At 56.7% G+C, this 15,691-nt stretch overlaps 1 protein-coding gene across 4 annotated transcripts in view; it reads left to right on the plus strand.

Moving 5' to 3' along the window:
• The window catches only part of TRABD2B (TraB domain containing 2B), a 208,515-nt gene that overhangs the window by 176,110 nt on the left and 16,714 nt on the right, over window positions 1-15,691 (plus strand). For all 4 annotated transcript variants that reach the window (XM_064589178.1, XM_064589179.1, XM_064589177.1 and 1 more), the window contains 2 exons: window positions 654-828; window positions 15,286-15,376. In XM_064589178.1, the coding sequence (XP_064445248.1) occupies window positions 654-828; window positions 15,286-15,376 (266 nt within the window). The remainder of the gene's footprint in view (window positions 1-653; window positions 829-15,285; window positions 15,377-15,691) is intronic.

Below are 15,691 nucleotides of genomic sequence, written 5' to 3' on the forward strand. Positions count from 1 at the left end.
GCCAGGGCTCAGGTCTTGGGGAAACCGGAGGCTGTGACCTCTCCTGTCTTCTCTGTAGGGTGGGCTGGGCTATTAACGCAGCCCATGACAGCACCCACCATCTCATCTAATCCCCATCTTACACATGAGGAAATGAGCTGAGGAAAGTTAAGTAACTTGACCAAAGTCACACAGCATCAGAACGAGGCCTGAATCCAGGTCAGCCTGATCCTGTACTCTGTGGTCTTCCTGCTACACCAGGCAGCTCAGCTGACCCTCCACATCCGCCTGCTGACCCGAATTCCTTGCACGCCGGGCTGGGTGCTGAAGGGAGGACAGTAAAGGAGCCGAGAGCCGTCTTGCCTCCCAGGCCCTCTGCGTTCTGGAAGCAGAGGGTCGACAAGGCAGAGACACAGCAGCCATACCTCCTTGTGTTGCACCCCACCAGCTGTGAGGCTTTGCACACGTCTCTGGATTTTTCCACTCTTGCTTTCTTCATTTGTAAAACCGGGATAACCACACTCCTCTCAAAGCATTTTTGGAATTGATGAAAAACCCAGACAAAAGGTATAGCCCACTCTGTGGGCCATTTAAGAAAGGTAAGTGGCCCGCTCCGCTGGGCTTGGTGTCTTTGCCCTGGGAGCACTGAGGGCACCTCTGTCTGGCCTTTGCAGCTGCCCAGCTTCATCAACACCACGCTCCCGCCGCATGAGCAGGTGACAGCGCAGGAGATCGACAGCTACTTCCGCCACGAGCTCATCTACAAGAGGAATGAGCGGATGGGGAAGAGGGTCATGGCGCTTCTGCAGGAGAATGAAGACAAGATCTGCTTCTTTGCCTTCGGAGCAGGTTGGGCCGGATGGGGAAGGGAGTATTTGCAGAATCTTTAAGGGCTGGGAGATTTGTTAGGCCCTCTCCTGACCGCTCCTTCCTAAAGGAAAACGTGGAGGTCCAGAATGGAGCAGGAGAAGCCATGCCCCACACTTCTCTTGTTTCTAGCCAGGGGTTCTTCCCTAATAGGCCCCATGGGCAAAAGGGGTGGCCCTGCCAGGGCCAGGACAGCTTCTGGGGCCCCTTCATGCCCCAGGAGGCCATGCTGAGCGCCCAGAACAGAGGCTGGCTCCCATGGCCAGCCCAGCCTTGAGCCCACCCAGCAGAGCCAGGGCCAAGCCTAGGAGCGCCACGGGGCCTGGTGGGGAGAGGCGGGCTCTGGCACCCCACGGCCCGGTCCAGCTCCCTCTGGGCTATGTGACCTTGGCACAGTACCACCAAGGGCGCAGACCCCTCTTCTATGAATGGACAGTGATAGCAATGACTAGCTGATGAATTAAAAATCTCTATCATGTGAAAGAGTTATAAAGATTAGCAGTAACACTTCAGTAACCTAATAGCAGGAACTCAGAATGGCAGCTAGCTTCACTGTCATCCCAAGCATCAGGACGGTTAATACACGCTTTGTCATCCCACCGTGGGCCATAAGCTTGATGCTTCTCCTGGGGGCTCTGGCGTCTCTGTGCAAAGGGAAGTCCGGATGTCCAGGTGCAAGGCTTGCTGCCCCCCGCCCCCCGCCCCCGGTCTCCTCTTCCCTCTTCTCCCTCACTCCTTCCTTTCCCTGTGGCTGTCTCCCGTGATGATGGGACCAGGGGATGGCATTTGCCTCCTTTATCAGTCAGCTTTGGCTCCAGAGCCACAGGATAGAAATGTATGTCTTACTCATGTGGGCTCAGTCCACCCCCTGCTGCATGACAATGAAGGAAGAGGGACCACCGTGGGGGGGCGGGCGAGAGCACTCACGGCTACTGCCTCTCCGCCCTCCTTCCGCGGCCCCTGGCCTGCGCACCGCCTGCCCGCTCAGGTCCCTGTAGCCCGGGCTGGTCCTGATCCTGCAGTGGGGTGTGTCTGCTGGGGGAGGCCTGCCTCCCCCGCCCCGCCATTCAACCCCATACACATCAAGGGGAGGGCCAGGGTCCTCCGACTATGCCTGTCTTCCCTCCTCTGTGGCCCTCAGCATGGGGGCGGCTCATGGGACAGCGTCGGCGAGCCACCCCTGCAGCTGGACAGAACGAATCCCGGCTAGCAATGGAGCACGACCACGGCCTGTTCCCCTCTGACAGCCTGAGTTTACGCATCTGAACAGAAGGATTCAGAAAGCACGGGGGCCGCTGGTGACTCCAGGGACTATTCGAACAGTTTTCAGAGAAGAGAGGGATTCCTGTTGGGGTATCTGGAGAAGCCAGCAGGAGCAGGACCTTGACCAACCACGTGGAGAGGGCCAGGCTACCTTCCAGGTGCAGGATACCTACTGGGGACCTGGCATGAGTCAGGACAGGTTTGGGGATGGTGAGGGGAGGAAGTGCTCCCCAACACACCCTCTCACCATCCAGCTGCCTCCCTACTCCTCCCTCCATGGGCATCTGGGCAGTGCTCCTGCTCCGGAATGGTCCCCCACTGACTGCAGAAGGGGAGCCATTCTGAGCGGATCCAGCCTCCCGGTGAGCATGATCCCTGAGGGAGGCCAGTAAGAGCTCCAGCATTCCACATGGCCCACCTGAGTGGTAGGGCCGCCTGCCCCAGCGGTCCCAGGGCCCGAGACCAGAGCCACCCGGGGTCTGAGCCTAGCTCTTTCCTGTGGGTGAGGAAACAGGGGAGCCTGGAGATGAACATCACAGCAGTGCGGGCGGCCCTGGGCACTGGCCTGCTTCTCCTGAAACCCAAGTCCGTGGAAACACAAATGCCCACTCAGGTACTCGACCAGCACGCAAGCACCATGCCCACCTCTAGTTTCCTCCCCATCTCTGCAATCCAGCGGGTCCCTGGTTGGTCCTGTTGACAGACCGCCAGAAAGACTCACATCCGTCTACTCTGTCCATCCCCATCGCCCGCCTCGAGCTCCCTGAGGGCCCGCACCATGTGGCCATCTGTGTTTTCAGTAGCATGTAACAGGTTTCAAGCTTGATGAGTGTATGAAAGAATGAATGAGTGAAGGCATGAACACATGAACAAACAAATGTTGACCGGCTCCTCCCCTCCTGGTCTCGTTGGGCCTGGTGGACACGACAGTGGTAGAGTCAGGCCAACGCGAGCCCCACCTCGGCTCTCAGAGGTCTGCTGTCCAATAATAAGCCCAGAGCCAAGTGCAGATCTTGCTGGAAGCTGCCGCTGAGGCTCAGCCCCTCCTGAAACAATGGTCTGAGAATTTCAAAGCTGGCTGCAGCCTCTAAGCTCAAGCCTGCCCGCCTCATCAGAGCCCCGGACAGACTGAGGGCCCAATAGGCCAAGATCTGGGTGAAGCTCATGGCAAGTCAGGGAGAGAGCCAGGACCGGAGCCCTGCACCCAGGAGCTATGATCCAGGGGCTCTGTTCTTATGTGCAGTCAGGGAGCCCACTGCACAGACCTGTTTTGGTGCAGAACATGCCCACACACGATCCGTAGCGAGAAAAGTCCACGCCCACCTCACTGCCTTCTTATGGCCAAGTAACGCCCGAGCCCCACATCCTATGGCAGGCTGGAGATTGACGTGCAAGGCGGGCACAAACACCCTCGGGCAGCATGCAACCTGCAGCCGGCCTGCGGACACAGCAGTCCGCTCCACACGCCACTGTCGGGGGCCTCTGCAGTCCCCTCTCAGGCCTTCCTCGGCCCACCTCTGCTCCAGCAGCCCTTCCTGGAAGCCCCCGGGCACAGACTGGGGTCTCCAGTGCCGAGGGGCAGTCGGCCGCCCCTTCTCCCTTCTGCTCTACGGAGACATTCGGTACAAAGAGAAAGAGGTTTGGTGTCAGGATGCTTGGGTGTAAAGTGGGGTTCTACCACTGTCAGCTTAGAGACACCAGGAAAGCCATGTCACCTCTGTGGGCCTCAGTCTCTCATCTGCAAGACAGGGATAATATACCTGCCTTGTCAGATTGTGCTAAATATGTGCATTTTCAATCACAGGGTTAAAATTCTCTACCACAGTAGAGGGATCTTTATAATAAAAACTCCTACTGTGTGCCAGCCACCACTCCAGGCTCTGAGATTATATTACCTTTGATCTTCATGGTAACACCATGAGATGGGCTTTATTATACTCATTCTGCAGATGAAAGCTAAGTCCCAGAGAGGAAGAATGGCTTCCTCAAGGCCATGCAGGCAGACCTTCAACTTGAACCCTGGCTTCTAGGGTCCCAGTCCCAAGCATTTCCTCCATACGTGGTGCCCTTGCTCTAGAATTCCAGAACTGTGGAAGGTTTTGTGGGAAGGGCATCCTTTTATCTGGCACATCCCACAGAAGAGTGGTGGCACTATTTGACCCCTTGTGGATCTTGTTCAGTGGCAACTGGTGTGTGAATATGTGTGACAATTCTGAGCCGGCCTGGGTGACATCTAGGGGCCCAGACGGAAGCCCTGCCTCTCCAGGAGGTGGCTGTGGCCAGTGTGCAAACCCCGACGTTCTGGAATGACTAGGCCACTGTCATGGGGAGGAGTGCCAGCCCAAAGGGAGGGAAGACCTGATTCTCGTCTATCAGGCTCAAAGACAAGCTGATCCTGCAAGGCCCCCACAGATCTCATGCAGGTTCTTGGATTTCTTGGGTTTCTTCTGCTCTATAAATAACTTAGAAAAATAGTACTAGGTGGTGAGTTTTTATTAACTACATTTATTCAATTTACAGGCTTATCTAATATTCTGAAATTATCTCCTTTCTACCATGTTCGAAGTTAAACATCTTTTGTTTTAAAACAAACAAACAAACAAAAATGGTGATATAAGGCAAAGGGAGCTTTCAGAGCCCTTACTTGGCCAAAGTAAAAGCTGGTAACTATATCATTCCCCCTACCCACCCCGCTTTTCTTACGGTGGGACAGAATTGAGCACGCCTGAAACATGATGGAAAGAATGTCATAGGAGGGGTGAGGCTGCTCAGTGGGGAAATTACTAGCCCAGGCTTCAGAAAAGGCAGGAAGGGTGGGGGGACCAGAGCTCAAGTCGAGGGTCTGGCCGTGGGTAGAGAAGGGCACTTCCTCACCTGTAATGGAAGGAGGGAGAAGGCCGGCAGATGGGTGATTTGCTAATGGAAAAGTCACCTGGTGGCTTTCTAATCAGAACTCCTCTCTAGGGAGGGTAAAGTCATCTGTAGAAAAAGAGGAAGCAAGTGGAGGGTTCTTGGTTTAAAGAGAGACCATTTGGCCTAAATGCAAGCCAGACTGGCCATAAGAACTGGCATGGACAGGAAGTTAGAGAGGTCTCATCACATGGGCCAACTGTGATTGGTGGGTGGTGGCTGCCTGGAGCCTGGTGGTGTGAGGGATGATAAAACCACATCGGGGCTCAGCAGAGAAGAGGTCCTGATTGGTTAGTGATGCCTGCCGTGGCCCCGGAGGAGGGCACACGTCTGCCGCCTATCTGCTTTGATGGCTAGGAGCACAGACCCAGACCCCTGACTGGCGATGAGAGCCCATGAACCTCTGAGGGGCTCCAGTCACAGGCTGCAAGATTTTCTACAGCAACACTGAACAGCTAGGGTGTAAATGTAAATGCTGTCCCCTGGGCCTTCTCCTGATTTGATCCTAGCACCCACTGCTCACTGAGCATCCCACTGCATGCGCGCTACCCCAGGGCAGGGCCCATAGCTTCTCAGAATCGCCAACGCCTAGGAGATGTTCTACAAAGGCATACTAGACCAAATCGCCCAGAATCAAGTTCATTCCATTTAGTCACACAGTATCTCCTAGGCCCCAGGCCCCAGAGGGATAGGGAGGCCTCAGTCCCAGGCACTAAAAGAAAATTACAGTTTTGTCCCTAGCTCCAGGGAACTGGGCCTCCTTGAGATGTGTTCATTTATCAGCTATTCCGGAATCTGGAATGGATTAAGTAATGCAGGAGCTGAAGGAGCTGGGTTGAGATACAAACCAGACTCAAAGGTGGACCAGATAACCACTAGGGCCCACTCTTTTCAAACTCTAGAGCCAGTGGTTACCGTACATTCCAGACCCCTAAAGTGCTATAATCTGAATATGTTTCTACCTTCTGGCCTTCCAAAGCCCTTTGACCCTGTCTTTCTAGGGCAGGGTGGCTCTAACACCCACCATCCTATCCTCCCAGCCTTCTCACCTTCTAGTATAGTTTGCTTCAGTCACTCTGGGATTCGTGGGAGGGTTTTGGAGCTAAGAGCTTCCAGCCCCTGGAGACCCCTCTCGGTAGGGCTATGGCCGCCGGCCCCCATGAGAAGCAGAAGTCCAGGCAGAAATCGTTCTCAGGCGGGCAGTGTGAGCAACAGGGACAGCGTGCTGGGAGTCTTCCTTGCCCCAGCCCAAGCGCTGCAGGCCCCCACTCAGCAGCACACCGGGGGCCGGGACACAGAAGCCGATTGGTGGTGAAGGCCCCGGCTCGAGAGAAGGGATAGGAGCCCAGTGCCCCAAACACCAGTAACATCTTTCTCATTAATAACAGCGGCCACAGCTCCCTGCAAGTGGCACCATTCTGCTTGAAGGACATTCATATGACTTTTATGTCCTCAATTCCTCTTGGAGGGAGACAGGATGGTATTTATTATTCCATTTGGCAGACGGGTAAATCGAGGTGCAGATGGGAAGTGAGAGACACAGAACTGGAGTGAAATGATGGTCACGCTGATAGGCCATTCTTACTGATGGCCAGTCCCCCCACCCCCCAAAAAAGATCCAGCTGCTGCTTGGACCTCTGTTCTGCTGACAGTACCCTTTTCCTCTTCTGCCTGGGCTTTCCATGACCTCCTCTCTAGGCTCCCACAGCCCCGTGGGATTTCCTAATCACAGCCCTGCTTGTGCCGAGCCCCTTTGTCATCTCCCAGTCTAGGAGGGAAGGTAAATCAGAGAAGGCTTCCTGGAGGAGGTAAGAACCAATTAAAATTTTCCTGGTGCTGGTCCAGCTGCCTTCCAGTTCCTCATCATCCCCACAGTCCTCGGGACAATACCACACCCGCCTCCCTCCCGCTGGGGTTCTCCACTCGGCAGCCTCAGGAACAGAGCTCATGGCTGAGCATAGAAGAACAGCCATGTCCCGTGTAGGGCCTCTTTCACCTTAGAAATAAGGGGCACAGCTAACAGGCAGCACACACCCAGCCGCTTTCTCCTCTCCCAGGGGAACGCCCATGGCCTGCCATACTCCCCACGCTGGAACATGAGGCCACAGCATCCGGAAGTGTTTCAGAATTTCCAACAGAGCTTCAAAGGAGCCTACTCCCCACCATGTTCACATCTGGCTGCTGGCACGCCTGCTCCGAGCTGTGATCCTTGGCCAGAGTCGCCCTTCCTGTTTCAGCCCAGAGGAACATCCCATCTGCTAGCTTGTCCCTCCCTGGAGCCAACCCTGCCCTCTGGGATGGGGGGGAGGAAAGAACAGAGGACCCATGTCCCAGGCTGGATCTGTCAGTGAGCCGGGACTTAAGGAACGTCGGCCATGGGTTCGGCACTCTTGCTGGGCCGCGTAGGGAAGGCAGGAGAAGGAAATGGCCTCGATTAAGAGCATGGGCTTTGGAACCAGACTGCCTGAGTAGGAAACCTAGCGCTTCTCCTTAGAGGAAGTAGCCTGAGCAGACCAGGTGCTTCACTTCTCCGACGTCAAATTTCCCCCAGTCAGGGGGCTGGTCCTTGGACTGCTCAGTGCCTGGGACAGCACCGTCACTGGATAAATGTGAGCTCTTGGTGTTATTAATACTTCCAAGTCCTCACCTGTCAGAGCCCACAGGACTCCCCCAACCCAGGAGAGAGCAGGGCCACCCGGGGCAGAGGGGGTGGGGGAAGGCAGAGGTGCTCTGTGGCCTCTGAGGACCCAGATAGGTCACGGCTCCAAGTGACAGTGAGGCTCAGGAGCAGATTGGCCAACAGGGAGCTCTCCCGGGTCCCAGGTGCTATAATTCCAGGAGAGGAGCCTCTGGATGTCGTGGAGCAGTTACCTTGGCCACAGTGAGCTCCTGGCTGGGTGCCACACCCTGCAGCCACATAACCCATCACAGGCTCTGTCTCTGGGGCTCTCCCCCAGAGCCTCACTGTGATCTCGAACCCCTCTGCACAGTGATCCCTTGGGTCTAGAGTGGTGTCGGACCCCAGGAGGAAAGGCCGCCATGTCTGACCCATCTCAGGGTCCCCAGGGCCTGGCTCATGCCTGACATGTAGGAGATCCCAGGAGGGGCTTGTGGAGGAGACACTGCTGAAACCCCCAGGGCTTATGTCCTCACTGATAGGGTAGGGTGCATGGAGGAGACTTCCTCACCTCTAAACAATATTAACTGAAAGACGAGCTGGTCCAGAGAATGAAAAGGCTCAAACCCTGGGGATTTTAGAAGAACCAAGAGGATTGGCGTGGAGGGATGGGCCTGGTGGGGGATGGGGGGCATGTTTCTAAGAGGAAGGACACAACTGGGGGAGGTCTGAACAAGACCCCCAAACTGGGCAACTGTCAGACAGGTGTCAGAGGCCCAGCAGCAGCTCCAGCCCTAGAGGGAGGATGCCCTGTGCCCAGGGAGCCCCCGCCTCTGCAGCTGCCCCCATGAAGTGCCCTTTAAACAGATGCACTCTAAGCCATGAACAGGCTCAGGCAAACCCCAGTTCTGCGCCTTCTCTCTGTGTGACACTGGGCCAGTTCTGCTGGCCTCAGAAGCATCGCAGTGAGGTCAAGTGACACTATGAATCCAAGTGTCCAGTTCCGTCTGAGTTCTGGAGAAATGGTAGGTGGGGTTGCTTTTCTTGGTATTTGTATCCATCCTCCCATTATTTAACAGCAGAGCTGAGCTGACCAGCCGAAGGCTCAGGGCTCTTTGTTTCTGACATCCTAGGTTCTGGCAGCCTCCAGAGAGGAGCAGATGGTAAAGGGGGCAGAATCGGGTTCCACCTGGATATGCCCAGCTCCCTGGAGGGTGTCTGAATCCCCTCTGCACAGGCCTGATAAGCATTCAGTGACTCTCTGCTTACACACCTCCAGGGAGGGAGGCCTCACTCCCTTACAGAGCTGGACAGTTGCCTGGGAGAGTGTTCTTTGGGCCCAGCTGAAACCTGCCCTCTTAGTCTTGTCCTGCCATGAGTCAGAATCCCATAGCTTGTCCCACTGCCCTGAACCTCAGCATGGCCCGCCTCCCCTTCCACTTCATATTCCATCAACCTGGAACCACGGTGGTGGACCCCTTTTCCCTTTGTGCCCCTGCAAGTGCTCAGTCTTCCATCGTGAAAGCCCTTCCTTTTAACCCCATAGCCCCTGGAGGCCCTCCCTCACTGCAGGGCTCTCGATGCTGTGTAAGGGTTTGCATACATGTCCCCCCCACCCTGACCCGGACTGTGATCTCCTCCAGGGTGGGGACCATGTGTCTCAGCTCCAGCACAAGACTGGGTGCAGGGGAGGCGTCCTCTCAGTCCTTCCTGAACTAAAAATGCCCCCACCCTGCCCTGGCTGGCTGGTGCAATAGGGGAAAGGAAACCCAACTCTGCCAGTTTCCCAGGCAGACCTTGCTTGGGAGATCCAAAGCCCCATGGTACCCCCAGTTGCCCGTCCATCCCCAGGTCCCTCCATCCAGCCCTCCTGTCACACTTCCTCAGGAAAACAAACACCTCTGTCACTTGGCATCCGGCTGGCTAATCCTGGCAGCTAGATTAGCATTTGAAAGTTTCCCTTGCATTAATTTCAGACAGAACATAAATATGAGCTTGGGACCCTCTTCCAGGAGGAGAAAACTGGAAACCCAGTGGGCTCACTGGAGAGAAAACATGTGTGCTGGCCGAGGGGAGCCTGTGTTACTTTGGAGCCTTTGTGGGAACATCTGGTTCTCCCCTCTGCCCGGCCCCCCAACACTATCTTGAAATTACCCTGTTAACTGGCGTATTCTTCTTGCTGAGCACTCACAACACTCTTCTCTCCGATCTGGTGAACGCTGAAAAGACACGCATTGCTGACAATTCCCTGCCCCCCAAATGTGAACGCAGGATCCCTCACAGATGCTGACTTCAGAGCAATGTACTAGAGCATGCAGTGAGCTAGGACATGGCTGGATAGAAGTCAGAGCTTGGCCTTGTACCAGCTGTGTGATTTAGGGCAAGTCCTTTCCTCTCTCTGAGCTCTAGTTTCCACGTCTGTAAACTGTGGGGTGCCTCAAAAGGCTGCCACAAGGCTGAAGTGAAATGACATTTGAGAAGCACAGTGTACCCACGAGATTCACCGAGTAGGAGTTTGTGTTCATGTTATCCAGTGATAGAATCATAGAGGTGGGAAGACCCATGAGACCATGGAGGGCAACTGAGGCACAGAGAGGGGAAGCAAACTGCCTGAGGTCACACAGCCAGTCGGCCGTTGAGCGAGGTTTTCTGTTCTAACCCCACAACAGGGTTCTTTGCTCTGCCTTACCCTGCCTTCCCATGTCGGGAGGGTAAATGGGGGCTGCCAGGCTGGCCAGGCCAGCTGATGGGTGGAGGCTAGATCCAGCCTATGCTCCGTTTGCCGAGTCTGATGCCCTGGCCTGCTTACACCTGGAAGAAGGGGAGCCTTTTCTCTGCACTAACACATCATGGGGCTGTGCCCAATGGGAGCAGGACACTTCCCCTGTTTGTATAGGAATGTCCTTTAATGGTACTGTGGCTTGTGGGGTCCCGGAGACAATCACCAAGCCAGCCCCACTGTTTTACAAACCTATAGTCCTCCTCCTGCCCCGCCACCACGTATGTTCCCTCCATCCCACCCATCCTGGGAGTCCTGGCTACATGGGTCCCTCCTCCGGGAAGCCTTCCGTGATATCCTCAGTAGATTAGTCTCTCCACCGCCATGCCCCATGTTTTCTTTTCTGGGTTCTTTTTCTCTTCTCTTCTTCCCTCTCTATCTCTGTCTCTTTGTATCTCTGCCCTGTTTTTGTCTTTTTCTATCTCTTGCTTTCTGTTTCAGTGTCTCTCCTTTTCCCTCTCTCCCTCCCGCTGTCTCTGAGTCTCTGACAGGCTGTCTCCCAGCCCCTCTCTCCCCCTCTCATCTGTCTGTCTTCTCTCTGTTTCCTTGTGTCCTGGCGCTCTCTCCCTCTCCCGGTCTCTCCCTGGGAGAGTCTCTCTTCTCTCCCGGCCCCTCTGTTGTCTCCTCTCCCCTACTCTCTGTCCCTGTGGCTCTGCGCGCTCCCCCCACCCCCCTCACTGTCCTCCCTCTCTTCCCTCCTCTCCTCATCCATGTAGCCTCAGCGGATGAAAGGGAACGTGCCTCCCTGTGGAGAGCGGGCCAGAAACAGCTGTCAGTGCTGGAAGGAGCGGCTGAGCGGTGGCCAGGAGACCCCAGGAGCCTGGGCAAGCCCCAACACTGTAGGGCCCCTTTGGAAACTTGCCACACCTTCCCTGCAGGTTCCAGGATGGGCGTGGTGACTTTTTCGGGATTTGTGACCTTGGAGGCAAGCCTAGGCCCTGTCTGCCAGCCCCTGGGGACAGTGGGCACGGGGCCCTGACTTGGGCTGGTGCAAGGCCCAAGCTCCTGGGATTGGTGGGATCTGCTGGAGCATCCCCAGGAGTCTGGGCGGGGGCTACAAGGGAAGCGGATCTGTGAGCTCAAGTCTTCTGGGGCTAGGATGAGATCACGGCAAGGATATGGAGAAACAGGTCTTGTCATTCATTCATTCATTCAACAAACATTCACGAAGCCACCACTGTGGGCCAGACTCGGGCTTAGCCCTGGGGCCAAGGATGAATCAGATGTGGCTCCTGCCCTCGAAAAACTCACAGTCTCCCCTCTAATGACTTGTTGGGAACGAGTTCTGACAGGGGCATCTCTGGAGCGTGGGAAGATCATTCCAGCTGCAGAGTTAACAAGGAAGGCCATGTCTGCAGTGACTCAGGCAGAAGCTGATGGTGACCTGGGCTGGTCAAGCATGGTTAGGAGGAAAAAATCAGGGGCACTCCAGTCACTGATTGGTCAAGACAGGGCCCATGTGACTTGGACAACAGAGCTCAGTTGAGACACATCCTGGGAGGGGAGGGTGAGCTGGATTTTATAGGCTCTGGGGGCTGTCAGGTGGAGATGTCCAGTAGGCCGCCGGACAAACAGGTCTGGGCTAGGGCAGTGGTAGTTCCAGAGTGGTCTGCACCGTATGGTCATTGAAACCATATGGTGGATGGTTTGTCCACAGATTGTGGGGGAGCAGGACGCTATGGTAGGGGACACGGGGCAGTGAAAGGGCTACGAAGAGAAGTGTCATGGGGTCCTGTGAAGTCAGGCCCAGAGAGGGCAGGGCTGGGGCCGTGCTGGGAGCACAGGCTCAGGAATGGATGGCTGGTCTGTGCCGTCCTGGGCCGGGGGTTCGGGGGGGCCGCCCCCTGGAGCTGTGCGGGAGCTGCCTCTTGCCGGGGCAGGGGAGGGCGGGGGGGTAGGTGCAGACAGTGGTCTCTCTGCCCCACAGGGAAGGAAGTGAAGGTGGGTTTGGCTTAGAGAAGGAAAGATGGGATTTGAAAAACTCATTGCTGATTGCTTCCAACTAGTTTCTCAAAGTATCTGAAGTCTTCTGTTCAGGGTCTTGAGCTGCTGAGGCTGAGGACGTGGATGGGGCGCTGACCAGACCCCGAAACGCTGTCAGGCAGCGCTTGGGATCCAGCTGGAGCTCTGTAAGGCTTGGGCCCTTCCAAACACCGCCTCCACCAGCATCAGGAATGTTCCTTTCAGAGCAGGTCACACTGCTCGGTAAATACTCTGTGCTGCTCCCGTGCAGCCTGCAGCAGCCTGCTCTCCCTCCTGGCACTTGACATCCTCAGGACAGACCTCTGCTGGGCCTGGAGGCCCTCGCCTTTAAAGGGTCTCCATGGAGGCAGGGAAGGAATTGCCTTTGCTGCCAGAAGTCAGTTCCAAGAACTGTTGGCAGTGAGTTCCTGCAGCCCGCGTGCCAAAGGCCACCGTGCCCAGGCCCGGTCCCAGCTCCGTCACACTCGCGGGGTGGGCAAGAATGGGCACGGTTCTGGGGTCCCGCCGAAGACTGGCTTAGCGTGTCACCCAGGAGTGCACGCTGGGCTTCTCCAAAGGACAGTCACTCGTCCTGCCTCATCAGGACCTTACAGCCCCCTGAAGGGATGCATGCCCATTTGACACTCAGGAAGACTGGGGCTGGGGGCAGGAAAGCCACTTGCTCAGGAGACTCATAGCCATTCCAGGAGCTTAGGTCTCCGTCCTCAACAGGACTGGGTGAAGGCCAGGGCCCTGGGAGGGACTGTTCATGCCTGTGTATCTGTTTGTGTCCTGCAGTCAGCTTCCCGGATGAGCCTCACTTATCTCCTAACCTTATACATGCCGCTCCCCCTGTCTGGAACACCCCTCACCCCGTGCCCAACTCCCATCCTCACCTGGCTAATTCTTATCCCACCCTTCAGCTATCACTGCCTCCTCCAGGAAGTCTGCCCTGACTTGAGGTTGTGCTTCTCTCCGCATAGTACTTAGCCCCGATCAAAAGACCTTGATTCTGAGACCCAGTGCCTGGAACAGGCCCCTGTCTCTTCACCCCTGGCTGGCACTAGATGTCCACTTGCTCAATGTTTGTCAGATTAATGAACTGAATCGGTAAAGAAAGGGAAGAAGGGAGGGAGAATACATTTTCGTCGGAGTGTCTGGAGTCAAACCAAAGCCTTCGCCATAGAGTCTGAGAGCCAGGGGAGCCCATGGATCCCTCCCTTGTACACAGAGGCATCGAGAGCATTTGAGCATAATGGATTTGCCCGAGGTCTCAAAGTGAGTGAGGTGGGTCCTGGACTAGAAGCCGCGTCTCTCATTCCCAGACCAGTGGTCTTTCTCGGTAATCCCAAGGTGGACTCCAGGGACAGGGGCAGGCCAGCTCGAGAGCGCAGAAGCTGGCCCAGAGGTGTGCAGGGTGGGCGGCAGAGTGCGGCAGGCTCACCCCCCATCCACCTGCTCTGCAGTCCCAGCCTCACCCCCTCTGTGCTGGAGCCTCTCCGTTCCCACCCAGCTTGTCCACTGTCTGCTCTCCTCAGACCCCCCTGGGGCTGTCAGCGTGCTGACCTTCCGGCTTCCCACCTGTCACCGCCTGTCACAGGCGATTAGAGTAATGGCACAGGGATTTCCCCCCAGGTTCTGGGCTGAATGCGGAGCGGAGGGGAACGTGCTGCCCGTGTGAGTGGGGCCGCAGGGCAGGCACACGGGCTAGGAGGCGACAAGGGGCCACTGCCACTCTGCCCACATCAAACAGGTGGGGGGACCGAGGCCCAGGGAGGACGAGAGGCTTGCCAGGGTGCTGATTCCCAGCAGAGACTGCCTCCAGTCACTTAGCCTCCCGAGGACCCTTCCTAACCGGAGGCCGGGAGAGCCTTCTGTGTTCGCAGACCTCCTGCCCGAGTCCTGCCGAAGGAGAGCGATTTCTGGGACCATCTGGGGCCGAGGCCTCTGTATTCTGAGCCACCGGCCCAGAGCTGGCCTCGGAGTAAGTGCAGCAGAAGCGTGTGTTGGATGAATGATTAAGGGGTTGGGGTGAGATGAAGACCGTCCCCCCCAGCAGGGGCCAGCTTGGTGGTGTTCGGCTCCGGCTTTAGACCCCTTCTGAGCCACCGCCTCTGTCGGCTGCACCTGCGGCCGTTGCAACCACGCGCTGCTCTCTCCTTCTCCAGAATCTGACGCCTAGTGAGCCTTCTGGGGCCACCCCGGGGCCTGGGGTATAATGGGTGGTCCCTGAATGTTGGATAGAAAGTGAACAAATGAGTCCATGAATCCATCCTCTGCCCTGTGGCGCCTGGTGGGGAGACAGACGTGAACACACAGAACCCACCGCCGTGCTAAGAGAGGGAGCCTCGCGCTGCTGGTAGAACCTACGAAGATGAACCACAGACCTGTTGAGGGCTTGAGGGCTTCTTGGAGGAGGTTTTCTCGGAGCTGGGCCTGGCATGACCACTGTCGGCCGCTTGTTTCTGTTGTCTGTTTTACACAGGCTTAATTCACTTTATTTTTCTGGTATAAAACTGCGGTGGCCGCCGCCGGCACCTGGGACCTGTGCCCAGAGACAGCCCCGCGGGTTATTACAGCCTGGGCCTGGGGTCAGCCTCAGGGTGCGAGGCGCAGTGATGCCACAGGAAACACTTGTGACCCTTTGCCGCAGTGCCAGCCGCCGTTCCCGCCATGCTCCCAACACGTGCAGGCTGCTGTTAGCATCATTCCCACTCCACAGAGGAACGGGACGCAGAAACTGGGGCCTGGCGACGTAGGACGGGTGAGCAGCGGAGCCAGGATTTGGGCCCATGCCGAGCTGGCCCCAGGACTGTACCACCTTTGGCATTGGTCCCTGGCCTGAGGCTGTCCCCAGTTGCCGGTGACTTGGCATGTGGCTGAGTCCACTCTGTCTCTCGTGTTCTAGGTCATTTCCTGGGAAACAACACGGTCATCGACGTCCTTCGGCAAGCAGGGCTGGAGGTGATGCACACACCTGCGGGGCAGACCATCCGCAGGTGAGCAGCTGGGGCGTCTGGGGGCACGGGCCTGGCTGGCCTGCTGCCACCGTCCACGAAGCCCACCGGACCCCGTGCTGCATGGCTGGGCTGCACCCTGTCTTCCTGCTCAGGCCTGCGGGCAAGTTATGAAGAAGCCTCGTAGGGACAGGCTGTGACCAGGCAGCCAAGAGTGGAGGGGCTGGGCTGGAGGCGAGGGGACTGGGAAGGAAGCTGGGAGGTGAGGTTGGGGGCTGGGGCAGTGGGAATGGGAAGAGCGTTAGATTCTGAGAGATGCTCAGGATTTAGACCCTGGTGAGCGGGGGGTGGAAGGAC

The sequence above is a fragment of the Mirounga angustirostris genome, unplaced genomic scaffold (genome assembly GCF_029215605.1).
Source record: "Mirounga angustirostris isolate CCGP_5_RB_7025 unplaced genomic scaffold, mMirAng1.0.hap1 SCAF_4, whole genome shotgun sequence".
Classification (NCBI taxonomy): domain Eukaryota; kingdom Metazoa; phylum Chordata; class Mammalia; order Carnivora; family Phocidae; genus Mirounga; species Mirounga angustirostris.